The 27506-nt window shown below is 51.9% G+C and overlaps 1 protein-coding gene across 1 annotated transcript; it reads left to right on the forward strand.

Annotated features, from left to right (window-relative positions):
* Positions 1-4209: 4209 nt before the first annotated feature.
* On the forward strand, positions 4210-27223 carry Ehd1 (EH domain containing 1). Its single transcript, XM_075973243.1, has 5 exons — positions 4210-4783; positions 8666-8763; positions 21961-22373; positions 24683-24847; positions 25209-27223. The coding sequence occupies exons 1-5, from the start codon at positions 4380-4382 to the stop codon at positions 25731-25733; spliced, it is 1605 nt and encodes a 534-aa protein (XP_075829358.1). The 5' UTR covers positions 4210-4379; the 3' UTR covers positions 25734-27223.
* Positions 27224-27506: the final 283 nt, after the last annotated feature.

The following is a 27506-nucleotide window of genomic DNA, read 5'->3' on the forward strand; positions in this document are numbered from 1 at the left end:
TGGTGCAGGGGCAGGCCTGGTGTGGAAGATGCTGAGGAGCAGGGGCAGGCGAGCTCCAGGGTGGAGTCCCCACCAGCCTGGACTTTACCGAGAGTCTCTGGACTGCAGGACTTGCAGGTGGAATGGGTCAGAGTGAACAGTTCAGATTCCAAAGGTCTAGCCTCTGTCAGCCTGTGTTTCTTCAGGCAAGTCACCTCATACCCTGGTCCTCAGACTTTATCCTTACTGGTCTATAAGAACAACCAAGATTCCAGCCAGTACTGAAAAACCTGGAATGCAGAGGAGCAGACTCCTCCCCTTCCCTTTTTTTTTTTTGACTTGTAACTCTAACTGGCTTCAAACTCACAGAGATCCGCCTGCCTCTGCTTCCTGATTATCGGTTGGATTTTGTAGTGTATATGGGCACACGAGTCCCTGAACAGCTGGAGAGGACAGATGTCCTACTCAACATTTTATTCCTTTGAGGCAGGAACTCTCATTGCCCTTGGAGCTAGGCTCAGTAGGCATTAAGCCCCAGAGATCCACCTGTGTTTGCCATCACAGCACTGGGGCTCCAGCCTCCCCCTACATCTGCCCCAGGGTCTCACTATGTAGCTCTAGCTGTCCTGGAACTCACTAGGTAGTGTCTCTGCCTCCTAAATTAAGGGATTAAAGGCTTGCATCACCACTACCCAGCTATTTTCATTATTTTATGTTCATTGATGTTTTGCCTGTATGTATTTGTCTATGTGAGGGTGTCAGAAGCCCTGGAACTGGAGTTACAGATGGGTGTGAGTTGCCATGTAGGTGTTGGGAATTGAATGTGGGCCTCTGCAAGAGCTGTCTCTTAGGCTTTTTATGTGGGCCTAGGGATTTGAACTCAGGTCCTCATGCGTGTACAGCAAGTGCTCTTGGCCGCTGAGCCATTTCTCCAGCCTGTTTACAGTTTCATAGAACTGGTCCGCTGCCAAATCTCCTCCTAGCTGTGGGAGCAAAAGTCTGTGCTTCTGTGCAGACTTCCTCAGTGGAAAGAGTGAGCCATTGCCCAGCCAGGGAGAAACCTGGGTTTTGGGCTTTTCCCAGTCCAATTCTTTTACCATATTTGGAGAAAAGCTCCCCCTTCAAAAGTTGTCTTTAGGAAGCCTTCAATCTCAACATTCTGGAGGCGGAGATAGACTAATCTCTGAGCTGGGGGCCAACCTGATCTCTATGATGAATGCCAGGCCAGCCAGGACTACATGGTGAGACCATGCCTCAAAAAAGAGGGGAAGCAGGGGCTGAAGAGATGGCTCTGCAGTTAAGAGCACTGGCTGCTCTTCCAGAGGACCTGGGTTCAATTCCCAGCACCCACATGGCAGCTCACCATGGTCTGTAGTTCCAGTTCTGGGGCATCTGGTGCCCTCACAAATATATGTGCAGACAAAACACCAATGCGCTAAAAATAAATACATCTTTAAAAAGGGGGAGGTTGGATCTTAAGAGAGAGCTCAGCCGTTGAACACTGACTTCTCCTGAAGAGGACCTGGGTTTGATTCCCAGCACCTACAAGTACCTTTAACTCCAGTCTCAGGGGATGTGATACCCTCTTCTGGCCCCCAGTGACACTAGGCATGCATGTTTTGTGCAGACATACATATAGACAAAACACACATACACAAATTCTTTTAAAAATCTGTCTTTGGGGATATTGCAATCACTTTCTTAGACCAGGCAATAGAGGACCAAAAAGACTGAGGGCAAGGAAGTGGGAGATGCATGCTGGGGCAATGCCTGCTCTTCCAGTTTATAGGGTGTTGTGTGTGTGTGTGTGTGTGTGTGCACAAGTGCATCACTATCACCGGCAGTGGGCAGAGTTTGTAAGGCAGAAGGAAAATATTTGAATCTTGCCCATCTGTCCGAGACGCAGGCAAACAGCAGAAGGCCAAATAGCAGAGAAACCAAAAGCACAATTTGCTTGTTCACTTTCTATACCTTCCCACCAAACAGAAAGTGCTCTTCTCAAAACTGGGAGGGAAATCGGGAGCTTCACAATCTGGGACATTCCGGATAGGAAGGCAGCCAGTACCTTGGGGAAGCCTCAACAAGGGAAGGAAAGAAAGAGGAAGGGTGAGGACCCCTTCCCCTGCCCTCAGCTCCTGGGACAAAGTCGAGCAAGCACACACAACATCTCGTTTCAGTTATAAATAATCCAGGAACATTGTGTTTTCACTTTTCTGGGGCTGGGTTTTCTCAGTACACAGGGCTCTTGGGAGACATGGAAACCATGGCCGGTCAGTGTGAGTGTTGCTGGAGACAGCACCGCCAAGTTATTCAGATGTCTAAACAACCACCTCATTTAGAATCCCCAGCCTCCGGCTCTCCTCTGGACCAGCCCTGAAATTACATCTCCGGGGTGGACCCCTCGTCTAGGCTGTGTAGGAGTCAAAATCATTGAGCTTCTAAGGCTTGCTGAGAGAGTCTGGACTGGGATTGCCTGAGGCTCCTGGTCACCAGCTGACACACAGCCATGGTGACAGCCCTGCCCGTCTGTGCCCAAGAGCTTCTTTGCTTTACAGTGATGGCTGAAAAGAATGCTCACGAAATGAGGGTTGGTAACGGCTCAGTGGGAAAAAAACCACTTGTCAAGGAGCGTGATGATCTGAGTTCGGTTCCCAGGCTCCACATGGCGGAGAGCGAGAACTTCTGAAAATTGTCTTCTGACTTGCTCAGGGCACACTCACAACCCCCACCCCAACCCCACAAAGAGAAACTCCAGAAACTTCCAAAGCTGGAAGTCAGGGCCCTGTGCCTGCAAGCAGGTTGGAATTTGTTCCTCTGGCAATGATCTCGGACGACCAAACCTCTCCACCTTGCCTTCTCTGGATCCCACCTGACCCATCCCCAGTACACATTTCTCTCTCTTCCTCCCGTCCTGATTTCTTCCCTGTCCAGCCCTCAGGCTTCCAAGTCTCTCAAAGCTATGATGGACTCAAGGCTTTCAAGTTCCCAGGACTTTTGCTTGTTGGAGTGGTGCTGGAGTTGGGCCCCATGGACTTGTGTACGCTAGCAAAGCTTTACCATGAAGACTAGTCCTATCAATAATATTTTGTCTTTTTTTTTTTGAAGACAGAGTCTGTTGCCCAGGCTGGCCTCATATTGTTGGGTTCAAGTGATCCTCCAAACCCCAGCTTTTCAAATAGCTGAGACCACGGGTGTGTGTCAACTCTCCAGGTTCATTTTAGACTTCTCCAACAGCACTCAGCTCCTCCTTAGGTGATCTGATATTGGTTACCTAACAATCACAACCCCCAAATCTCTGATGTCACCCACTGGAAAGTCTCACCAGCAGAGACAGCTAGGGGAGCTAGGTGTGGCCAGGGATGATGGCGGGGGTATGAGCCCCGTCGAACAGCCACCAACTGGTGAGCAGGCTGGGACACAGAGCAAAACAAAAGATGGTACTGGTGGTGTCCCTGACAGGAAAGCGGAAGTTCTTGGGCTTTTGATTTCCCCTAAGTTCCCACCACATCTCATTGTTGCCCAACATTTCCCCTCTTCCTCACAAGGGGAATTTCCGATTTCACTTCCTCAAAACTCAAGTAACCAGAAAGCCTCAACTTCTTTAGCCCAAATACAGGGACAAAACTCTTCGGTGAGACCTTGACCTTTCCCCTCCAGCTCACGTCACGGGTGTCCATTGCTGTGTCCCTCTCTCGTCTGCCTGAACGGAGTCCTGCCGCACTCCTCCTTCCTTGCCGATTTTTCTCTTCCCGTTGTCCTCTACTCTCAGCTTTTCCTATTTTCGCTATCCTGTCCCCAGAGCCACTAAAAGACAAAAGGGTGAGGCGTAGGGAAGCGGGAAGAGACAGCGCCCGGGCTCCCGGTGCTTTTGGGGTTCCGAGCCGGTTGGAAGCACTGTGGTTGAGGAGCACAGTCCACCGGCGCTGGAGGATGCTCAGGCTAACTACATCTTGGCACCAGACTCTGGTACGGCCAACTGCAGCATTTCCGAGAGCCTCCCCTCGAGGGGCGGAGCAAAACAGGTGCGGTTGCCAGGGCACCGCAGCCACGGGCTCGCGAGATTTGAAATCAGCCAATGGGAAGCAGGGGAAGACGTGGCACGCGAGTGGGGCAGGGCCTGGAGGCCTCTTTCCCCGCCCCGCTCCGGCCGGCCGCGAGGCGGCGGCCCCGCTGCGCCGGGCTCCCGCCTATAAAGGGGCAGCTGGGCGAGGCTCGCGCGGCTGTCTGCAGAGGGCGCTCTCGTAATTGGTGTCCGCCGACCTGCGCCTGCGCACTGTGGGCCGCGCCCCGCCCCCTGCCCCGCTGCCCTCCGCCGGCCGGCCGGCCCCTCCTCGGCCGCGAGCCCTCGTCCCGCTCAGCCGCCGCTCCGTCCCGCAGCAGCCTGCTCAGTGTCCGGCAGCATGTTCAGCTGGGTGAGCAAGGATGCCCGCCGCAAGAAGGAGCCGGAGCTCTTCCAGACGGTGGCCGAGGGGTTGCGGCTGCTGTACGCGCAGAAGCTGCTGCCGCTGGAGGAGCACTATCGCTTCCACGAGTTCCACTCGCCCGCGCTGGAGGACGCTGACTTCGACAACAAACCCATGGTGCTCCTAGTCGGCCAGTACAGCACCGGCAAGACCACCTTCATCCGCCACTTGATCGAGCAGGACTTCCCGGGGATGCGCATCGGGCCGGAGCCCACCACCGACTCCTTCATCGCGGTCATGCACGGCCCCACCGAGGGCGTGGTGCCGGGCAACGCGCTCGTCGTCGACCCGCGGCGCCCCTTTCGCAAGCTCAACGCCTTCGGCAACGCCTTCCTCAACAGGTACCTACCCCTTCTCTCCGGGCGCGAGGACCGCCATGGCCCCCCGCAGCCATTGCCCCGCTGGCCTTTGTCTCCAAGAGCCCCAGCCGGACCCGAGGCGACCACTCCCAAGGACATTGACTACCCAGGAGTCGGGGAATAGGCGTCGGCCACTCTTCTGGCTCTCGTCACCCCCAGAATCTTCCAGGTTATCAATTTAACTCTCAATAGGCATCAGCCACTCTTCTGGCTTGTGTCACCCCCAGAATCTTCCAAGTTATCAATTTAACTCTCACTGCCCCCCATCCCACCCCCGCAGACCCCAGAGCCAGGGGCTACTGTAGGAAGATGAGCCTTTGCTGTCCTCCTTATTTCTCATTCTGGAGGCCCCCAGTTCATTCTCATTAATCTCCCTCCATGTCCACTTGAGTCTGTTTTTTAATTGTCGTGTGGAACCCCAGGACTTAAATGTTCCCTTTGCTGCTGTGTCTGCTTCATATCCCCAGGGACCAGTGGTTCTGTGTAGGAGGGGCAGCCCCCATTGAAAGCAGGGGATAAGGAAGTCTCAATAGCCCTCCTAAAAGTAGCACTTAAGTAAATTCTAGGCCAGCCAGGAGTCCCTGAGACTACCCTGTCTCAAAAAAACTTAATGAGTCAGTGCTGTCTCAAGAGACTTCAGGGAGCAGTAACAGTGAGACCCATGAAATGACCAGGTTCCTCCATTTCACTATAGAGTTGATAGGAGTCTCAGTGTCACCGGTTTAAGGGGTGAGGCGAGAATCAGCTCCTCAAGGTGCTATGAATGAGTCACAGTGGCCTGCCTGTCTGAGGAGCATTAACACCCAGGGTCACTTCTGTACAGGCAACTGGGGATCCTGGCCTCCGCCCATGAAAGGCACGACAGGACTCAGAGACCCTCCCCTCTGTGCTCCCTCTTTCAAGGAGTAACTCTACGTGCCTTTCGAAGTCTGCATTCAGCCTGGGGGAACAGCCTAGGAAAGAATCTGAGCGTGCTTTCCAGGTCTCCGCCCTGTATGAACACATTCCTCTACAGACACTGTCCAGCCGTCCAGGGCGGGCCAGCTTGTTCTAGAGCGAGCTCACTGCCAGGCCTGCCTCCTGCAGGGACCTGACCTTTAATGTTGTCGTGTGTCCCTTCTAGGCAATTTCAGCCTGTCTTGTTTTCTGGTGATGGTGTTTGTTTGTCAGGCCTGGATGAATACAGTGCTGTGGTCATCATAGCTTGGAGTATTTCCCTAAGGTTTTCTGAACTTTACTGCACATGTAGGTAGGCCATTGGCTCAGACTCTGTTGAGAAGTTTGGCTGTTGGGCGAGGAGTTCATTTACGCCTTAGGTCTCCTCTTCAGGAGTGCAAGAGAGAAGCCTTCACTCCTATTTCAGCCGCTGCACCCTGTCTTCCCCTCATTTTGAGGGCAGACCTTTTGAAACAAGGAACTTGGCACCTTGGAAATGCATGGCTGAAGAGCTGGTAGGATCTCATACACCATCCACTCCCAGTTCATTAACTCAGGAAGCCCAGGCCCCAGTGAATTGTCACAGTTAAGGCCATGCTGATGGCTTGTTCTTTGTGCTTAGTGCGCTCACTACTACTGTCTCCAAAAAAGGAACAACTGAGGAACCCTTGGCAAAGGACGGGCGCTTTGATAGCATGGGGTCCAGGGGATCCAAGAGCTATACTTACAATTCCTTCTTGACATCACCCCAATTCCAGAGGGTCTCTAAGATGCTGGTGTAGTCCAAGACCGGAGGAGCTGTGTCAGGATGTTCAGACCACGGTGCCTCTGGCCAGGGAGGGTACAACAAAGGGGGCTTTTCTCTGGCTGATACAGCTTTTCCTGGTACTCTCAAAGGGACCCATTGAGCCATGAACTTGACTTGCTAGCCTCTTTCTCTTGAGTGCTCCGCAGAGATAGTGAGAAGAACAGATGGAGGCAGACGTGAAGGAAACCCAAGAGTGGTTTGTCATGACTCCTCCTTGCATAACTGGGCCCACCCACTTGTCCTACGAACTGGAGTCTCCATCCTTGTTGCCAAGAGAAGCATTTTTACTGCCCCCGCCTTTCTTGCCATACACTTATCAGGCCTTGCAGAGTAGCGGGTTCTCCTGGACCTGCAGAGGCTCCTTTTAGGCCCTTTTGTGTGTGCTACTTCCCAGAGCCAGCTCCACTTCTACTCCCTTTTTTCTCCATCACTCTCCATTGAGTCTAGGAGTTTCTTCCCAAGCAAGAAGAAACTTAGGTCTGGCCTGCAGTGGCTTACAGCAGTAGAGTCTCTGCACTTGGAGACTGTACCTTTCACTTTGTCCCTCCAGCCTGTGGGGACACTGATCATCATTGGGGTGGGGTCACAGGAGACACTTGATCTGCCTCAGTGCTCCCCACTGATGGAGGAGCAGCTTGGAGTCTGTGTCTGGCAGACAATGAATGGGTCTAATGGATCTCTATTTTCTTTGCTGACAATAGAGAGGTTTTTATTTTTTATTTTTTTGGTTTTTCGAGACAGGGTTATAGAGAGGTTTTTAAAGGAGGCTTTTCTCTGTCCACTAAAGAACCCAGCCCTTAGAGGCAGCTGATAGCGGCTCTGCTAAACTCTTAGTTCAGCGTGGGACGCAGGTCCATAGCTCAGCCCCCATCAAGGGTTTTCCCTCTGTTGTGGCTTCCTCTCTCCTGAGGCTGGTTTTGACTTTGAGAGAATGGTGTATCTGTGCTCCTTCCACACCATTTGACTACTGGTGGCCTATCACAGTCCCTTCACAAGCAGCTGGCCCCAGCAGCAGTAGAAAATGACCATTCCAGGGGCTGATGGGGATGGCTCGGCGAGCTCAGAGCTCCAGCACCCCTGTAAACATTGGGTACAAGATCGTATTGCAGGCCTGCAATCCAGCCCAGGTTGGGGTTAGGGGAGCACGTAGACACCAGGGTGGATTTTGGGGACCCCCTGTCCAGACAGCCTAGCTGAATCTGTGAGCTACAGGCTCAGTAACAGGTTCTGTCTCAGTAATTAGAAGGATGATAAAGGAAGACAGTTGAGGTCAGTCTAGCCGTCATGTGTGTTTGCACACACATGTACACACACATACACAGAAAGAGACCATTCCTCTTTAGTGTTTGGGAATTCAGCTAAGCTGTTGGGTTTTTTGTTGTTGTTGTTGTTATTATTTTTTATTTTATTTTATTTTTTGAGTCAGGGTTTCTCTGTGTAGCCCTGGCTGTCCTGAAACTCTCTTTTTAGACCAGGCTGGCCTTGAATTTACAGAGATTGCCTGCCTCTCCCTCCTGCATGCTCAGATTAACGGTGTGCGCCACCATGCCCAGCTGTGTTATTTCTTTCCACTTATTTATTCTGTGTTAGCATTGTATGTCACAGCACTGTGAAGATCAGTGGGTAGTGCGGGTCAGCCTTCTCCTTCCACTGTGTAGGTTCTGAGGACTAAACTAAGGTTGTCAGGCTTGGTGGCAAGTGTTCTACCCACTGAGCCTTGGTCTTCCTATGTAGACCATGCTGGCCTAGAATTTAATTAGCACCAATCCTCCTGCCTCTGTTCCCTAGGTGCTGGGATTGTAGGTGTATACCATCATACCTGGGTGAAAATTTTAGGATGGAATTGCAAAGTCTCAGTATCACGCTTCTGTTTCCCTTCAGAACTGAAGCATGGTCTGGGCTCATACAGCTTTGCTAACAAGTCAGCAACTGAGAAGCTAAACTCGTAAACCCTGGGGGGAAGAGATGGCAAGGAGGGAAGCCCTGCTGTTCTCCAGTTAGACCTTTCTGCTAGCATTCTCAGTTAGTTTCTGCAGGGGGAGGGAGGCTGAAAAGCCTCCCATGACCTGGATCAGTCAGTGTCAGCCCCACTCTGACTCCCTGGCTTTACTGCCCTGCAGGTTCATGTGTGCACAGCTGCCCAACCCGGTCCTGGACAGCATCAGTATCATCGACACTCCCGGGATCCTGTCTGGCGAGAAGCAGCGCATCAGCCGAGGTAAACCAGCTCTGTGCTGGAGAGCCACGCCCCTGCTGCCTTCCAGGTTTCTTCCAGCCCCAGGCTCTAAAAAAATGTATTCAGGTGACAGGCTTCTTACCTCATACCTCATCTATACATTGGTGACCCGAGGGGCCACAGCTGCCTCCTGTGCTCAGGTGCCGAGAATGGCCCAGCTGAGATCACAGTCCAGTCCATGCTGGATGGCCAGGTGTTTTTGAACCCGTTGAGGCTTGGGCCTTGGGCTGTGAAGCAAAGTGGCAGGAAATTGCCTGATACCTGTGCCCACGTGTCCAGCCAGCGTTGGCTGACCCCTGGCCTCCTTGCCCCTTTTGCATAGGGACACTGTGCCTCTCGGTGTCATGTCAGTTCCTAGTTAGTTCAGCCAGCTCGGCAGAAGGAGAAACTGTGTGTGGCCTGCCTGAGTGCTGGTGGAAATTTGCTTACACTTGCTTAGCCCTGGCTGGTCAGCGGCCTCCCAGGGCCAGGGCAGAGGTTCCCTGCTAGGTCCTGGTGCTCGGTCAGTCTCATTGTGTCAGCTCTGGCCAGCTTTTGCCATGCTTTTTAAAAATTTTTAGGCTTGTTTATTTTATGAAATAAAACTTTATTTCTGGGGCTGGAGAGATGGCTCAGTGGTTAAGAGCACCCACTGCTCTTCCAGAGGTCCTGAGTTCAATTCCCAGCAACCACATGGTGGCTCACAACCATCTGTAATGAGATCTGGTGCCCTCCTCTGGCGTGCGGGCATACATGGAGGCAGACTGTTGTGTACATAATAAATAAATCTTTAAAAAAAAACTTTATTTCCATAATACATAAAGATAACAACGTTTTCCAGAGTGGTTGAAAGGGGCTGGGAGGCTGGGGGTGGGGTTCAGTTAGTAGAGTGCCTGCTTAGCATGCAGAAGCCCTGGGTTCAGTCCCCAGTACAGCACAGACAGAGCGTGGTGGCACGTGTCTGACTCCCAGCACTTGGAGTGAAAGAGAGGCAAGAAGATCAGTAATTCATGAAGAAGGGTTCTTCTCGGCTACAGAGCAAGTCTGAGGCTGTCTCAAAAACAAAAGCAGACCCCCCATCTCAAAGAGGGGCTGGAGCATCGGGGACAACTGTCTCACAGGCTGTATTCCAACACTGATCACAAGGCTAGGGGATCCTCTGATCTGTCTATCACATTGCCTTGAGGTCCTGGTTCAGGACAAGCCTGACTTTGTTTTAACCCTGGCTCTTTAGCAGAGGGCTAGGCACCAGCCATTGGGTTGGAATACCTTCCAGGAAGCCATTAAGGGCTGGCCAGAAGTAGAGTTAGCCGCTACAAAGGAGGAAATGTAATACCCTCCCAGGAGATGTAGCTCAGTGGGCAGCACTGGGCTAGAATGCACAGGGCCCTGGGCTCAATCCCCAGCACTGCAAAAAAAGAAAAAAAAAGTCAAGGTATGTGTCAAAGAGCAGTGCTGGAAAAAGAGAAAGGGGGAAAAAAGAGGAAACAGTAAAATGGCCCAGTGTGTAAAGGCCACCTGAGTTTGATCCCTGGAATCCATATCATGGAAAGCATGATACAGTTCCCACAAGTTATCCTCTGACCTGTCTGTTCATGCCGTGGCGCGCGCACGCGCGCACACACACACACACACACACACACACACACACACACACACACCTCTCACCTGTCTATTCATGCCGTGACACACACACACACACACACACACACACACACACACACACACACCCTCTGGAAGACATACAAGAGCCTGGGTAGCAGCTCTAATCCCAGCATTCGGGAGGCTTAGGCAGGAGGTCACTTCCATTCTCAGGCTCAAACAAGCACCTGTGGTTAAGTTTGTTTTCATTAACTTACTTGTCTGTCCTTTGGCCCTTGCCCTGAGGTGGGGCACGTGAGGTGGGGCACGTCGAAGCTAGCAGCCTGCACTGCAACCAAGCCTGTCTGTCCTTGCAGCTGTGGTGTTCCCTCCTCTTTTCTGTGGTTGTAGGGACCCCAGCCAGCATGGTGGGAGCTGTGCATAGACCACAATGCAGTGAGCTGGCTGTCTCTGATCGGGTTAGAAGCAGCCAGTTGAGCTGAATTTCCCTTTCTTTCTTTCTTTCTTTCTTTCTTTCTTTCTTTCTTTCTTTCTTTCTTTTTTTTTTTTGAGACAGGCTGACCTTCAATTCTTTATCCCTCTGTCTCAGCATCCCAGATGCCAGGATTCCAAGTGGACCCTCATACCTGACACTGGTTAAGTTTTCAGCCTTATCCATTCTTATGAGAGTGACTCTTTTGGAAGGTCAAGGGAACAGATTTTTGAGACCCTTTGCAAAAAAGCAGGGGCCACATTTCTTCTTTCTTACCGCTATTACTAGTCGACCTGTTTTAGGAGAACACCTTCTGAACAAGTGACACAAGCCTGTGACCCCAACTCCTCAGGGATGGGACAAAACATACATGCGTCAGGCCTGCCTGGCAGAGTGAGCTCAGGGCAAGTTATTGAGATCTTGTTCCAAAATAAAAAGACGGGGGGTGGGGAGAAAGCTCAGTTGGGAAAGTGCCCGCCACACAGACTTGTGTCTGTGCAGCTGGTATGATTTAGATGCCTGTAATCCCAGTACTGGAGAACAGAGACCAGCTAGTAGTCTGTCTGAATTAGTGAAGTTTCAGGTTCAGTGAGAGACCCTGTCATTAAAAAAAAAAAAAAAAGGCTGAAAATGGACAAAGGAAGATGTCTGGCAGTGACCTCTGGTCCCCCCACATGAACACCCCTGAAAATATAGCTCAGTGGTAGAGCCTTTGCCTTGCATGCATGAGGCCCAGGTTCAGTTCTCATCACCAAAGAGCAAAGAGATAAAGCTTGGTAAGCAATACTCTTTTCTTTCTTTTTTGGGTGGTAGGGATGTTGAGACAGGATCTCACAAGTAGCCCTGGCTGCCCTGGAACTTACTCTGTAGATCAGGCTGACCTTGAACTCAGATGCACCTGTGTCTACTTCTGCAGTGCTGGAATTAAAGGTGTATACCGCCATGTTTGGCATTGCCTACCATGTTTGGCATTGCGCTTTCCTTGCTGGAACACCATTGCTCATGGACCTTCAGGGTGAAAGTGGTAGGAGTCGGGGAGAGGATTTGGGGTTCTTGTTGTCCTTGTAGGCTCATAAAGGGAACCCAGAAGTAACTCTTTCCCCAAAGCCAGAGTAAAGCTGGAAAATCCAAGTAAGCTTCTTTTAAATAAGAGAAAAACTCCAGTAGGAGCCTGGTCCAGCCGGCACTTAGGCGGAGGTATGTGGCCATTGTTTGAGGCCCACAGGCTTATCTTTCGGCTGAGCCAGACTCCTGCAGGCTGCTGTGTGGTGAGAACACAGCCTCAGATAGGGGACAATAGCTCACTCTCAGAGGCTTATCTTGCCAGAATGCCACTGCTGGTTAGGCGGAGGTGAGGCCTTCAGGGCTGGAGGGAGGGACGGAATGGGAAGGGCCAGAGGTTCCTGTAGCCCAGTAGCTCCTTCAAAGGAGCTCAGAGGCAGCCAGCACTCAGCATAGTGTCCTCCTCCTACTCTCCAGGCAGACCAGCGTGGACATCATGCCCTAGGATCCCCAGCCTGCCACTGAGGCCACAGGGACACGACTTTTCCTGTTGCTTTCCTGCTAGGAGAGCAACACGGCTGGACCTGAACTGCCTGTGTCTGGGGAGAACCACCGGAGTGATGCTTTGAGATGTGGCTTTTCTCTGTGTCTGTGCTGCAGACTGAATCTAGAGTCTCCAGCGTGCTAGATCACTGCTCTTACCACTGAGCCACACCACACCCCCAGCAGCGTTTTGGTTAGGGCTAAAGAGACTATTAGTGTACACAGACAGGACACTGTGTAGGTGACACGGCACACTAGTTCTTTCTGTGCCCTTCGGGTGGCTAATGCGTCCCTGCAACCAGTTTCTTCTCTGTTTGCAGAAGGCTCCCATTGAAGGTGGGTTCTGCAGTGCAATACCAAGATGGAACCAATTTTTTTTAACCCTTTTCCCCCTCCATAGTCCTAGCAGTCCCCATTTAAGTGTTACCCAGTTAATATTTGGAGGTGAACATTTCATGGTGATTATCAAGATGATCATGTGGCCCTTTTTAGAGGCGGTCAGTGTGGGCTCCAAGGTGGTCATAGCTTATGGATGAGGGAGGCCATATCTCAGAGACCCCACCCAGCAGTCCTCCTTGTACGCAGGGGAGATCAGAACCGGGGAGTGTGTTCCCGTGGAAAGCAGGTGTTTCTCCTCAGAGTTGTTCCTTGGGAAACACATCATCCCTGCCTGCTCCCTTTGGGTCCATTCCTACCCTGTCGGCTAGCCCCTCATAACTTTTTGCCTTTTCCCTCACGGTCCCTCATATGTGCAGGAAATTCAATCTAGAATGATAAATATTGCTGGCATAGACCAAAGGGGTCAAGGTGCCCTGGCTCTGCTAGGGACCCCTGATAATTGGGGTCTCAGGGTCAGCTTCCTGACATTGCCTATCTGCTGCAGCTTGAGAGATAACATTCTCTTGTGTCAGCAGGGTAAGGTGGCCTTTGGGAGCACCATTTATTCCTGAGTGCCACTTGTGTGACTGATAAAGGGATTCAAAGGGCATCCAGGGCTGAGTGGGGCTGATGCCCTTGGCTTCCAGGGTCATTACCACTACATAATCACTGTACCTAGGACTGTGATCTTTCCGTGTCAGTCCTTTGTGGGCAGTGGCAGGGAGCATGCCAGGGCCCTCCCTGCCATTGTCACTGTATGACTGTGAGCTTTGCTGTAACTTTGGTACCTCGCTTGACCCCAGGAAAATTCTATCAGCAGAGGGAGTGTGGCTTCAGCTAGGGTTATAGAAATGGCGTCCCATCTGGCCTGGCGTCTGCCTTCTTGCTATCTTGTCTTATCTATGTGCCCCTCTGTGTTATCTCTGTAACTGTGTAGAGGAGGAAGCCACTGTTTTTCTGATGAGGAACTCTGTCTGAGGAGCACTGAGAGATGAGCCTGAGGGGCACACAGCTGGCTAGTGTCTGCAGACTCAGACCTGGGAGGGGCTCTGTGCACCTGCAGAGTAGCCCAGAGAATCTGTCAGCAGGGGTACCTGTGTGGGGTCAGACCCTCTGAGGCTATTGCTGGGCTGGGCTTCCTGGAATCATAGGCCACCATGGCCAGACCTTAGTCCAGGAAACAGAGGACTTTGAATAGCTATACTGTCTTCTGTCTTCTCTCTGAGCCCTGCCTCCAGCCAGAAACCTCCTCATGCGGGGCTGGGGAGACGGCTCAGAGGTTAAGAACACAGGCAGCTCTTCCAGAGGTTCTGAGTTCAATTTCCAGCAACCACATGGTGGCTCACAACCATGATCTGGTACCCTTTTCTGGCATGCAGACAGAACACTGCATAAATAAATAAATAAATCTTAAAACAAAAACCAAAAAGCACCTCATCTTCTCCTCGGAAGACCTCAAGGCCAATCTGATTATTCTCTGTGTTTTCATTTGCCTTTCTACCACTGTCGTGGTTCCCAGGCTCAGCCTAAGCTATTCTGTTCCTAGAGATTGGGTAGGACCTTTGGCCCAGACTCCCATCCATGTATCCTGGAGCCCAGTGACCCAGAAGTGGGGCTATGCCATGGTAGTTCTGCCCTGTTGACCATCCCTTGAGATGCTTGCCATAGACACTCTCCAGCCTGGTCTCAGGATGTTTTGTAGACTGTTTTCAGGGATTGCCCAGAAGCCTGGTGCCAGGCTCAGTGCTGAACCCCTCTTGGTTTCAGAGCCTACCGCACAGGACGACACAGATTTAGCTCCCAGGTTAGTACTGCAGGAACCCAAGTGTCTGTAACACGTGGTCATTTAGGTTGTTGGTAACCGTGATAGGGACTTCTGTATGCTGGGCTTTTACCTAATGCCTGACACAATTAAGTGTGCAAATGTCAGCCAGTTAATAATGAGACTGAAAAACCCCAGGGTTTCCCAGACTTTGCTGTTTTCTGAGTAATGTCTCAGAGAGGAAGCTTAGGCAATTCTGCTTCAGCTGGATTTCTCCTCAGAACTCCACAGCCCCCTGAGGACTGACTGGGCCCAAAGCCTTCAACCCCCATCCCTTCCTGTCTCCCCCTCTCTAGGCAAGCATGCTGCTTTGGCCTCGCCTTCTGGTGTGGGTGCGCCGGCTCTGCCTGTGGAGGCGTCGTACCAGGCTGTGCTGGCCTTGGCACCTGTTTCCCAGGCTGCCAGTCGGCGGCGGGCTATGGAGCAGCTGGCCCAAGTGCCTGCAAATGTTGGGTTTATATTTGGGGTACGCAGCATTCTTCACGCCTTAGAAGTTACCCTTGCCTACTCATCCATCAGACCTGCGTTTCTTGGGCCCAGTGCAAATGCCTGAAATAAATAGGAGCAAACATTTACAGAGCGCTGGTGTCTGTCAGGCATGCACGGCACCCAGCCTTACCAGTGGTCTCGGAGCTGGGAACTTACTGTCATGTTACAGAGAAGGGGCTGCGGGTTCAGAGAGGGCAAGTGGCCGCTCCAGTGGCCCAACAACTGCCTCCTGAGTCTAAGAGGTTCAGGGTTGAAATGTGGGTTCAACAGAGTCTGTCTGCCCTTCCTCCATCGCTGTGCTGTCATTATTTTCACTTAAGATGCATTTAGAGCCACATTGCATGTGTTAGATTAACCCTTTTTGCAAAGCCATACCCCCTGCTACCAGGATATAGAGCATCTCCTGAACTGGAAAACTTCCCGTGCAGTCCGTCTCTTCTGAGTTAGGTAAGCTTAAGCTTAAGCTTGCCTTTTCCAAAATCTCTCTCTCTCTCTCTCTCTCTCTCTCTCTCTGAGACAGGGTTTCTCTGTAGCTTTGGAGCCTGTCCTAGAACTAGCTCTTGTAGACCAGGCTGGCCTCGAATTCACAGAGATCTGCCTGCCTCTGCCTTCCAAGTGCTGGGATTAAAAGTGTGCGCCACCACTGCCCAGTCCAAAATGTCTCTTAAGTGGAATCAGGCAGAGTGGTCATTTTCTGTAATGAAACCTGGCCCTTTTGGAGATTTATTCATGTGTTTGAGAAGGTCAAAGGTCAAGGGTTTGTGCCGTTAAAAAATTACTGTTTCTAGAGATGGAATCATCCTAGAGCCTCATGTTCCCAGCCCTTGGGCTGCTCCTTGCTGTAGAGGGGTGGTGGCATCCCTCTTCATCACTATTCTTTCACTCTAGAGGAGGTCTGGGCCACCCGGCTTTGAGGCAGAGTTGAATCAAGCTACTAGAAACATCTGTGTACAGGACTTGACGTGGACCTGAGCGTTTGTTTTCCTGCGGCAAATGCTTAGGGGTGGGGGCCCCTTGCTTAACCTCTGTGCTATTTGGAGTGGTCCTTCCTTAAGAAGTTGAGCGTGAGAAGGAGTCCTCTTTGTGCCACTTGTCCCCAGCTCTGGGCTCCTGTCTCCAGGGTCAGTGCAGCTGGAAACTGTGAGGTAGCTCTGTGGTGAGAAATCATGAGGCCCATGCAGCTTGAATGACAGGAAGTAAGAGTGTATGGAGACAAACACTCCATTGTTTTATGTTCTGCAAGTTTTTGGAATGTGTAAAACAACTTTCCCTGGCTGTGGAACTACCTGTGTTTGGGAGTGCTGTTGTAGGGTGGGGTGCTCCATCACAGCCCGGGTCCCACCTCTGACCCCTCTTGTCAGGAAGGTCAGCTGACTTGTAGATGGGCCAGCAGCACCTGGGGCGACCTGGGCTCCCTGCACACAGAGGACCTACGGAGGCATTGGGAACAGCACTTTTTCTGGCCTTGGGGTCACCCTCAGCAGCCCCAATACTTACTCCAGGTCAGCTCTGCTCCGCTCTATTCCCTCCACTTCCTCAGAATTACTTTGTGTGTGAGTTATCGGTATGCATATCTGTGCAGCACATGCCTGTCTGGTGCTCTTAAAGAAGCTGATGGATCTGTTGAACTAGAGTTACAAATGGTTGTGAGTTGCTACGTGGGTTCTGGGAATTGAACCTTGGAAGAGCAACTAGTGCTCTTAGCTGCTGAAACATCTCTCTAGCCCTGGGTTTTATTTTTTTTTTAAGATTTATGTATTATGTATACAGTGTTCTATATGCCTGCAGGCTGGAAGAGGGCGCCAGATTTCATCTTGGATGGCTGTGAGCCACCATGTGGTTGCTGGGAATTGAACTCAGGACCTTTGGAAGAGCAGCCAGTGCTCTTAACCTGTGAGCCATCTCTCCAGCCCCTCTGGGTCTTAGTTTTTTGAGACACCCCTAGATGGCATCAAACTTGCCATGTTCCTACTCAGCCTCTTGAGTGCTAGGATTGTATAATGTGGACCACCATGCCTGTCTTATCTTGTGTTTGTTTTTTTTTTTTTTTTGCCTGCATGTATGTCTGTGTGAGGGCATCAGTCTCCTGGAACTGGAGTTATAGTCAGTTGTTAGCTGCCATGTGAATGCTGGGACTTGAACCCGGGTCCTATGGAAGAACAGTCAGTGTTCTTAACCATTGAACCATCTCTCCAGCCCTTGTTTTTGTTTTTAAAGGAAGAATGTCAGCCAGGTGTGTTGCCCAGGCCCTTAATCCAACACTCAGCAGGCAGAGGCAGGAGGATCTCTGTTCGAGACCACTCTGGTCTACATTATGAATTCTAGGGTGACTACATAGTAAGACCCTGTCTTAAAAAAACAAAACAAAACAAACAAACAAAAAAAAACAAAAAGAATATCACATAGCCTGGGATATATCATATTTTTCCAAGGATGACCTTGAATGTCTAATTCTCCTGCTTCTACCTTCCAAGTGCTGGGATTATAGGCATGCATTTATCACACCTGAATTTTCTTTATTTTTATCTTTTGGTTTTTCAAGATAGGGTTTCTCTTTGGAGCGCCTCCTGAAACTCACTTTGTAGACCTGGTTGGCCTTGAACTCCTGGAGATCCACCTGCCTCTGCCTCCCAGTGCTGGGATTATAGGTTTGCGCTGCCACCGCCACTGCTGGGCAGTTTCCTTTATTTTTTGACTCTCGTAAATGTCCCTACTATATGTAAGGTGTACTGTTTTATACATTCTCAGGGTACAGTTGAGTGGGTTTGGTTCTTCACATTGCTGTCTACCGTAGAACTGCCCTCCATCCCAGCACAGGTTCCACCGTCCTCTCTGAGGGGTCCATGGTTGTTGGGGCTTGTCCTCTTAGGCTGGTTTATTTCATTTATTGACATGGCTACTTGTCCCTTATCTGAGGTGGCTCTGGTTTCCACTGAAGCTCGTCCCTCTGCTTATCTGTCTAGCTCATTCTCTCTGACTGTGGCTCTGTGTCTCTGGTAGAAACTATGTCCACTCTCTCCAGCCAGTGCAGTGTATCCCTCCTTGTAAGGCATTTTTTAAAAATTAATTTGGCTTTTCGAAATAGGGTTTCTCTGTATATCTTTGGCTGTCCTGGAACTCACAGAGATCCGCCTGCCTCTGCCTCCTTGAGTGTTGGGATTAAAGGTGTGCTCCACCACTACCCAATTCCTGTAGGATCTTCTTTTCTCTTAGTGGCATACAGCGCCCTTTATGCTGTGGGCTTGCTGCTGTGTGTGTGGCGGGACATGCAACCCTACCTGGTATATCAAAAGGGTCTGAGGCCTATTGCTTTGCCAGCCCTTGTCACCTGCCTGAGCTCCATGCCAGGCAGTGTGCTGTGAGGCCTGGGCACTGTTGGTTATAAAAACTCACACTGACACTGCACTGGTGTCTCCTCTAAGGGTTCGAGAATGCCAGAGCAGCCTGCAGGTGGCCCGCACTAGCATAGTCACCTGCCTGTGATATGTGACTGCTGCCCTTTAGGTTTGCTCAGCCCTAGTGTCTCCTCCCACCAGAAGTGGTTTTTCCACAGTGAACAGGAAATCAAGCATGGTAGCTCTTACCTATGATCATAACCCTCAGGGGGTTGAGACAGGAGAATTGTTACTAGTTTGAGGACATTCTGTTTTAAAACTCCAGAAATAATTAAATAAATGAAAAATTCCCTTTACCTGGAAAAAAAGAAGAAAAGAAAAAGACTTAAATGGCACTGGACATGGTGACTCATGCCCTTAATTCCTGTACTTGAGAGACAGAGGCAGGTGGATCTCTGAATTTGAAGACTAGCCTGGTCTTATAGTGAGTTCCAGGCCAACCAGGGCTACCTAGTGAGACCCTGTCCTCCTAGAAAATGAAGAAAAAAAGCCAAAAACACAACCAACTTGAAGTGATGGCCAAGCAAGAGGAGCAGGCAAAGAGGCTCCTCCCATTTCTCCCATTTCTAGGTTCCCTCTCGGAGGGGAAAGGGATTGAGACCATACTGGGTAGGGCTTGGGAAGGTGACCTCAGCATCCCTGCTGTGGTTCTGGCCGCCTTGCCAAAGCCAATAGTGCCCCTGTTCCCAGGAACTGGGATTTGGCCTCGCTGCTGCCCCAACTGTGTGAATTAGCTTCAATTTTGGATGAAGCCGAGTGAGTGAGTGGGAAGGAAGGAGCAGAGGCCTGACTTTGTCACAGGAGAGTCAGAGTTCCAGAGTCAGCGTGTCTTCAGCGCTGTGCTGTGTTCCTAGAACTCACACAGGCCCCGGGGGTCAGCTGGGGTACAGCCCAGAGAGCCCTGGGCAGTAGCCACCTCTCCTGGCCTCTGCTTCTCCACTGTTCTGCTGCTCTAGACCTTCCCTTCCGGCTTTCTGCTGACAGTTCACTCCTTAGGTGTCCCCTCCCTGCTCTGAGAGCCAGCTGCAGGGAGCAACGGTGCCCTGGGCTTTGTACTTTGGAACTGACTGTCTGTACTAGTAGCTGACCGCTGACATGAAGTGACCTGGCACTTGCCGTACACAGAAACCTGAAACTCTGACACCCAACCAGACACCCACAGGAGAAGCCCTTCCCCATGCCCAGACTGCAGCTCAGGGTACCTCCACCTGTGAGGAAGCCCCAAGCTGCTGACCAGTCTGCTCCAAATTCCTGTGTGCTGGGCTTGTGGAGGCCAGAAGACAACCTTGTAGAGAAGTTTCTCTCTACTGTCATCTGAGTCCCAGGGGTCAAACTCAGACTTCAGGCTCCCGTGGCAGGTGCCTTTATTGGCCAAGCTGTCTCATTGGGCTGGCTTAGTTTTTGTTAGTTGTTTTCTGGCATTGCCTGGGATTGAACCCAGAGCCATCCTCATACTATGCAAACATGCTGCCAGTTTCAAAGCCTGTGTTCTTTCTGGATAGCCCATTGTGGGAGGGGCTCCCTGGCCCCGAAGGGACTGGTGGCAGGAGTGTTCATTTGACTTCGCGGAGCTTTGTTTCTGCTTGGCCTGTCTAGGCTAGCACCTCCAAAATGCCATCACCCCAGAGCCCAGGAGCTTTGCACACAGGATAGGGAGCAGGGCCCCATGCTCTCTCCCTAGCTGTATGGTGCAGTGTCTACAGGCCTTTGTGATGGGGCGGTGGGGTGTTGTGTGCCTTAACACAGCCCTTCTCCTGTTGTCTTCATGCCTTCTACATATCTGGGGGCCTTACGTCAGACCTCCCAAGGTGTGGCTGCTGGAGTGGTTTCCCAGAGAGCTTGCCCCCGAGCCAGGCAGTCAGTGTCCTCTTCTGTCATGAGGGGCTTCTCTGGCTTATCTTTCGGGCTCTTGGCAATACTTAGTGGTTCTTAGAGGGCTGGCCTACATCTGGGGTGACCTGGAAAACCTGTGGGTATTAGGCAGACTGAACCCAGGGCCAAGGAGAGTGTGCAGGGTCCACTGGAGAGGTCAGGCTGTCCCATAGGCTCTCAGGTGTTTCCAGTCTTCCCAGCTCTGCTTTAGTGTCCATGAAAGCTGAGGGGTCCTCACTTCCGGGAGCAGCAGAGTGACATTTGAAGGAACATAGTTGTCAGGCAGGATGGAATGCTGAGCCCAGAAGCCACTGGCCTAAGTTTACGTGGAGAGTGGCAGCCTTGGGCCAGGTCAGACAGTGATGCCCAGACCTAACCCCTACACCTGCATCCCAGTCCACAGAAGGAAACCACAGGAGGCTCATGCACTGTTTCTTAGTCATTCTTTTTCATTTCTAAATTTTATTTATTTATGTGTACACGAACACATGGCACAGTGCAGTTGTGGAGGCAGAGGGACGGCTTTCGGAGCTGTTGGTCTTCCTCCATCTGTGGGCCCAGGGGGTCACATCAGCAGGCTTGCAAGCCCAGTGCCTTACACTCAACCATCTTGTTGGCCCCAGGTCATACATTTTTTTGTTGTTTTGTTTTGTTTGAAACAGTTGCATCTCTCCCAGGCTGACCTTAAATTTGTTCTGTAGCTAAGGGTCGTGACCTTGCTCTTTCTGCTTCTGCCTTCTCGGATAGCCAGCACTAACCACCATGCCTGGCTAATAGTGCTGTTATTAAGGGGAATTCCAGTTATGTCTCGGTCATAGATGACTTGGTCACTCCCCCGCCCCCCAGCTCACAGAGATCTGCCTGCCTCTGCCATAGTGCTGGGATTAAAGTTGTACAGCGCCACTGCCCTGCTTCAGGTCACTTTAATTGGGGTGGGAAACAGCATGGAGTAAGATACAGGCCAAGTCTGCCCAGGTCAGCAACTTGGTTTAGAGAAGCATTTAAGACCTACAGAAAAAGGAAGTGGTCTGTGGTACTTTTGAGGGCTTGTTGGAAACAGGTCAGTAGACCTTCTGGGAGGGTTGGGAGTTGGTATTGTCAGCTATGTAGACCTTTTGGTTTCTGTTACAACAATTGAACTGAGTTATTACAGACAAAAGTTGGCATAGACATGTTAATGAGTGCCTTTGTTTCTATAAAACTTTATTCATACAAGCAAGTGATGGGCCAGTTTGGAACCTGAGCTTGCCAGTCCCCACTGTAAAAAACAAGTGTGGCTTGCACAAGAATCTGGTGTTTAGACACTGGATAGATGGCAGGTGCAGGTGTCATGGCTGTTCAAGGTGCACAGCTGGCGAGTCTTTCTCTGAGTGTTTCTGTGCTGAGCTGTCACATGAGCTTAGTGGCCTGCTTTGCCTGAGCATCTGTGTATGTCATATGGGCAAAAATACCCTTTGAGGCAGAGAGATCCATGAGTCTGCCTTTGGGCTTCTGTGCTGTTCAGATCAGAGCAATTTAGGAATTTACAAAATAACCTCCGTCCTAGAAATTCCAGGCCCCCTTAGTGCTCAGAAAGGCTAGGGAAGCCTGGACCTTGGGGCCATGCCAGTCCTCTCCTCCCTCAGGTTATGACTTTGCGGCTGTCCTCGAGTGGTTTGCTGAGCGCGTGGACCGCATCATCCTACTCTTTGACGCCCACAAGCTGGACATCTCAGACGAGTTCTCAGAAGTTATCAAGGCCCTCAAAAATCACGAGGACAAGATCCGTGTGGTGCTGAACAAGGCGGACCAGATTGAGACCCAGCAGCTGATGAGAGTGTACGGGGCTCTCATGTGGTCGCTGGGGAAGATCATCAACACCCCCGAGGTGGTCCGGGTCTACATTGGCTCCTTCTGGTCACACCCATTGCTTATCCCTGACAACCGGAAGCTCTTCGAGGCAGAGGAGCAGGACCTCTTCAAAGACATCCAGTCTCTACCCAGAAATGCTGCCCTTAGGAAGCTCAATGACCTGATCAAGCGGGCCAGGCTGGCCAAGGTAGACCCTGTGGCTGGGTGAGGGGATTGGCTGCTACCAGATAGGCCCAGGGGCTCTGGGACTGGCACTTGGGGCTCAGCTTACCAAACATGGGTCACATTCCCTGTGTGGAAAGTAGTGTCCTACATACCTGCTGTGCGGCCTACTCTTGCCTAAGGCCTGTAACCTGTGTCACCTCAGCCTTTCTTTCTGAGGCGTATGCCCCACCCAGATCAGAAACGCAAACAACAAGCATTCGCAGTAGAAATGTCAAATAGGAAGTTACTACAGAAGAAAGGAGGCCACGGGAAGTGGGATGTGCTGGCCTGTGGACGCCAGCAAACCCCTGGGGGTTGGTTGCGCACTAGTATGCCAGCTCGGCATTGGACAGTGGGGACTGTCAGGGATGGGGACTTCGTGGAGAGCAGTGCACATCTGAAGGGAAAGCTTGGTTATCTGGTGATGTTGGGGAGGTAAAGGATTCTGTGGAGTAGAGGAATGGGGAGCCATCTGGTAGGATAAGGGGACTTAGGAGGACTCCGTGGGACTGCTGTGTAAGCTAGAAGTAACTAGAAAAAAGGTGGATGCCAATCTGGGGCCCAGACTGTGCTGGATGCTACAGTCCAGTCACTTGGTGGGAATGTGGGCCACACCCAGGCTCAGCAGCAGCTTCTGAGGTGTTTGAGTCCTTAGGAGTCTCTGCCTCCTGAGTTGCCTTAGATAAGTCACTGGGAAGGGCTGTTCAGGGACGGCTCCAGCTCCAGTGAGCCCTTTGAACAGGAAGACTTGATGTGTCGAGTAGATGGCGGGATGGCAACTCTATCCAGACAGTTAGCGGGATTCCCGTTGTCCCTTTCAGACTCTCAGCACACAGTTCAGTTTTTCAAAAATGGACTCTGAGCAGATGCTGTGATGAGCCCATTATCAGGCTAATCTGGAGGCTGAGGCAGGAGGATACCTTGAACACTTAGTTTAAAATTAGCCTGAATAATACAACAAGACACTGTCTCAAACGCAAAAGTAGGTTCTTGCCTACCCCTCCTTTGAAAGGAGTTGCTTCTCGGCTCAAGAGACCAGTTCTGTGAGCCACCCGGTCTCCAGGGAGACATCTCGCAGGGTAGGGTGTTTACAGCTGACCGGGGTCAATGGAGAAGGAGAGGCAGGCACCAAGTGCCTGTGGCCATGGGCGCAGCCACCCCAGGGCCTGAGAAGTGCTTCCCGGCCAGCCCTGCCTGTTGCTGTTTGCTCCTGAGACTGGTGTCTGTACCCTAGAAACCAGGCATTCACCCTACTCAGGGCCAGTCGTGAAATATTTGGGGGGTTTTCTGGCGAGGGCAACCAGAACTGACACTTTATCCTCACTACTGTCAAGTGTCCACCATTGTCACTCAAGTCCCCTGACTGGCAAAGTGACAGGCATTTCCCATCCTCTCTACAGGAGGGTACAGAGGTGGTTCCACTCCCACCCCCCATCCCCGGAACTCCAAATGTTTCGGTGTGTAGGAGCTCCTCATGAGCTGAGCAGGTCTGAGAAAGGAACTCATGCAAACACCTTGACTGCCTAGGGTCCTAAAGGAGCTTCCCGGCAGTGTACAACTCCTTGGGCTGCAGTCTCCAGCGCTGCTCCACACAGGTCTGTCCTGCCGCTTGCTTTCCCTCGAGTGACAGCGACTTCTTGGCTTGTGCAGGCAGACCTGTGACTGACTTTGCGTGACCTACCTACCCCTGCTTTCCTGGGAAGGCCCAGACACAAGCCCCAGGATCCAGGAAAGGCTACGCCTCTTGGATGGTTTGGATGGTTTGGCCAGGCTGTCCCCTGTGCTGCGTAGGGAGCAGTGGAGCTGAGGAAAGCTTTCATGGAATTTTCTAGTCCTGAGTCATCCAGACCTGTTCTGGTGACATGTGCCTTATTGCTCAAGTGGATTCAGCTCGGGAATCCTGAGCACTGCGTAGATGCGTGGTGGACAGTGGCTCCCACACAGCTCTCTGTGGCTCTGCACTATGTTGTATTATTGGGAGGGCAGCACAGGGAGAAAACCAGGCAGAACTGAATTGTAGTTCTCTGTAAGGTCATCATCTGTCCTCTGTTCGGAGTGCCCTTTCCTTGCTTCCATTCCCGTGGCAGTGAGCTGTCATGGTCCTTGTCAAAATCGTGTGTCATTCCTGGGCCTTTGGATTCTTATGATGGTGGCTTCAACTTTCAGCTTGACTTTGACCTTTTTGCTTTCCTCTACCCAAAGAGTGAACCTCAGGCACTAGAGAGGCCTCAAAGACACAGAGGGCAATGTGTCAAGCAAGTCCCTGATGCCCCCTGTTTCCTATCCCCTCAGGTCCATGCCTACATCATCAGCTCCCTCAAGAAGGAGATGCCCAATGTCTTTGGGAAAGAGAGCAAGAAGAAAGAGCTGGTGAATAACCTGGGAGAAATCTACCAGAAAATCGAGCGGGAGCACCAGATCTCCCCTGGCGACTTCCCGAGCCTGCGCAAGATGCAGGTACAGTCACCAGGCCAGCCTGGACCATTCCGAGTGCTCTGTGTGGGGCTGGGCAGTGGTTCTGGAGGGAACCACAAAAGGAAGCAGCTGGGTTAGTCACCAGTTCCCCACCCGAGTCAGAGTTGACCTAGGTCGAGACACTGACACTGAAGAGGGGAATGTGGTGACTCAGCGTGGGGGTGCGGCATGCCTGTTGGGGAATCCTCACTGTGTGGAGCCCAGGCCTGCAGCACTAGCTTAGTTGCCTGAGCCAGTAAGTGGATCCCTACTCTCCATGCTTAGGTAGCCTGACTCAGTCCAGTGGGCTGGAGTCTGGGAGGCTGTCCCGTCCAAGCTTTCCTTTCTCCTTCTCCACTCACAGGAACTCCTTCAGACTCAGGACTTCAGCAAGTTCCAGGCCTTGAAGCCCAAGCTGCTAGATACAGTGGATGATATGCTGGCCAACGACATAGCCCGGCTGATGGTGATGGTGCGCCAAGAGGAGTCCCTGATGCCCTCACAGGCTGTGAAGGGAGGGGCTTTTGATGGCACCATGAATGGGCCCTTTGGGCATGGCTACGGAGAGGGGGCTGGCGAGGGCATCGATGATGTTGAGTGGGTGGTTGGCAAGGACAAGCCTACCTACGACGAGATCTTCTATACGCTGTCTCCTGTCAATGGCAAGATCACCGGTGCCAACGCCAAGAAGGAGATGGTGAAGTCCAAGCTGCCGAACACCGTGCTGGGGAAGATCTGGAAGCTGGCTGACGTGGACAAGGATGGCCTGCTGGATGATGAGGAGTTTGCCCTGGCCAACCACCTTATCAAGGTCAAGTTAGAAGGCCATGAGCTACCCGCTGACCTTCCTCCACATCTCATCCCACCCTCCAAACGGAGGCATGAGTGACAGCTGTGCTGATACACCCCCCAAGCCCCAGGGCCCTGGCACTTTCTACCTGCCAGCGCCTTGCCTGCCCATGTGGGCCTGAGCCCGGAGGGGCAGAGATTTGGGGAGGGAAAGGGTCACCATCTTTCAAGGTCCATAAAGACTGAGCAGCGTTTCCTCAGCTCTTGAATAGGAAAACCACCATCTTTCTTTTAAAGCTGTTGGGGGTTCAGCGGGGAGGCATGGGTGATGCTTGGATGTGCACAAGAACCATGAATATTTTTAATATATAATGTTAGAGGCAGCCTTCTTTCTTGCCTCCTCCTCTGTCTGGCAGCCCCACACTCAGCCTTTCCTTTTGCCCTGCCTTGCCCAGGCAGCCATAGTGACTGGGGATCCACCCCTCACAGCCCACCCTGGCACACCCATGTGTAGACAGGGGACCCCCAGCTCCCTCAGTTTGTTTTCAACCTGAGGTTTATTCATGGGGCAGTGACTCGCTTCCTGCTAGCACTCGGGGAAGCTGCTTCAGGTCTCTGCTGTGGTTGGGGTGCATACCCTCCTGTTGCTTCCACACCCCGTCTCTGACACCCCAGCCAGCACAGCAGCCACAGGTTAAGACCCAGCCACTGTTAACTTTTGTGGGGACTGGAGGGGTGAGAGACGGTGTCCTCCAGGAAAACACATAAGCTAGGCATCGTTCTGTAAGCGACTCTTTATACTTGACCAGGTTTCCAGTAACTCCACAACACTTGTTCAAAGCTGTGATCTTTGTCTTCCCTTTCCTGTACCCTAGCGTCCATCAGTTCCAGCACAGAGCAGACCCCTTGGCCTTGGCTCTGTAGTCTAGCTGAGGGAAGGCCATCCTAGCTCCTGCTCTTGAGTGCTCTGAAATGTCCTCACTTCATCAGTCTTCACGGCAGCTTCCTGGAGCCCCTGGCTGCCCGGGGCGGGCAGTGGGCCCTGTGACCTGGGGTGGTCTGGTGCTGGTAAGAGGAAGCCTGTGGCTCTGGCCTGGGTGTTGTGGTTGAGTAGCAGGACAGGGGAAAACCCAACCCCTTCCCTCTCGTTTCCTTCCTCCCTCCTCCCCTGCTGAGCCAAGGAGGTCTGGGTGTCCTGAGATCCCCAGACCGATCAGTAAGAAGCCAGAGCTAGCAAATGACCACTTTAACCACCCCACTGCAGCCTCTGGGACGGGGCACACCCTATGGCCAGTGGTTGGCTGTCAGGGTGGGCTTTCTACTGAGGTGGGTGGGGCAGTTGCAGCCTGCTCATCCCACACCGCAGGTGGGCTTCAGGGAGCTGCCTACCACCCCCCAGCACTGCTCTGGGCCTTGTTGATGCTGAGCTCCAGCCTGTTAGCTCCCTGCCTCAGCTGAGAGTTAGGTGAGATGACCTCACAGGTTCACTAAAGTCCAGCCGGCTCAGTCCTCACCTGTGTGTGTGTGGAGGGGGGGTTGCCTGAGCAAAGACTTTGTTCCTTGCATTAAAGAAAGTTTAATTGTGCCAAAGCTTCTCATGCTCCGTTGTCTTTTCCTGGTCATGGAGGCGCCCTGGAAGTCTTTGCAAGAAGCCCATGACCACCCACCCACCTGTGCAGTGTTGAAACTGACAAGACTCTCTGGAAGCTGAACTTGATGGTGCCCATCCATAGTCCCGGCACTTGGGATTTGGAGGGAGGGCCAAGAGTTCAAACACCAACAGAGATTGACAGCAGAATTACAGGAGACCCACTGACCACCACCTTGTAGCCACAGACTGGTTAATGGGATCATCTGTAGTGTGCTTGGGATT

Source organism: Microtus pennsylvanicus, chromosome 5 (assembly GCF_037038515.1).
Source record: "Microtus pennsylvanicus isolate mMicPen1 chromosome 5, mMicPen1.hap1, whole genome shotgun sequence".
Taxonomy (NCBI): domain Eukaryota; kingdom Metazoa; phylum Chordata; class Mammalia; order Rodentia; family Cricetidae; genus Microtus; species Microtus pennsylvanicus.

Bases quoted from the DNA above. Each gene is read 5' to 3' on its own strand.
- Ehd1 (XM_075973243.1), top strand. From the start codon at position 4,380: ATGTTCAGCTGGGTGAGCAAGGATGCCCGCCGCAAGAAGGAGCCGGAG. The intron at 4,784-8,665 runs GTACCTACCCCT...ACTGCCCTGCAG, and splicing joins GGCAACGCCTTCCTCAACAG to GTTCATGTGTGCACAGCTGC. The intron at 24,848-25,208 runs GTACAGTCACCA...CTCCACTCACAG, and splicing joins CGAGCCTGCGCAAGATGCAG to GAACTCCTTCAGACTCAGGA.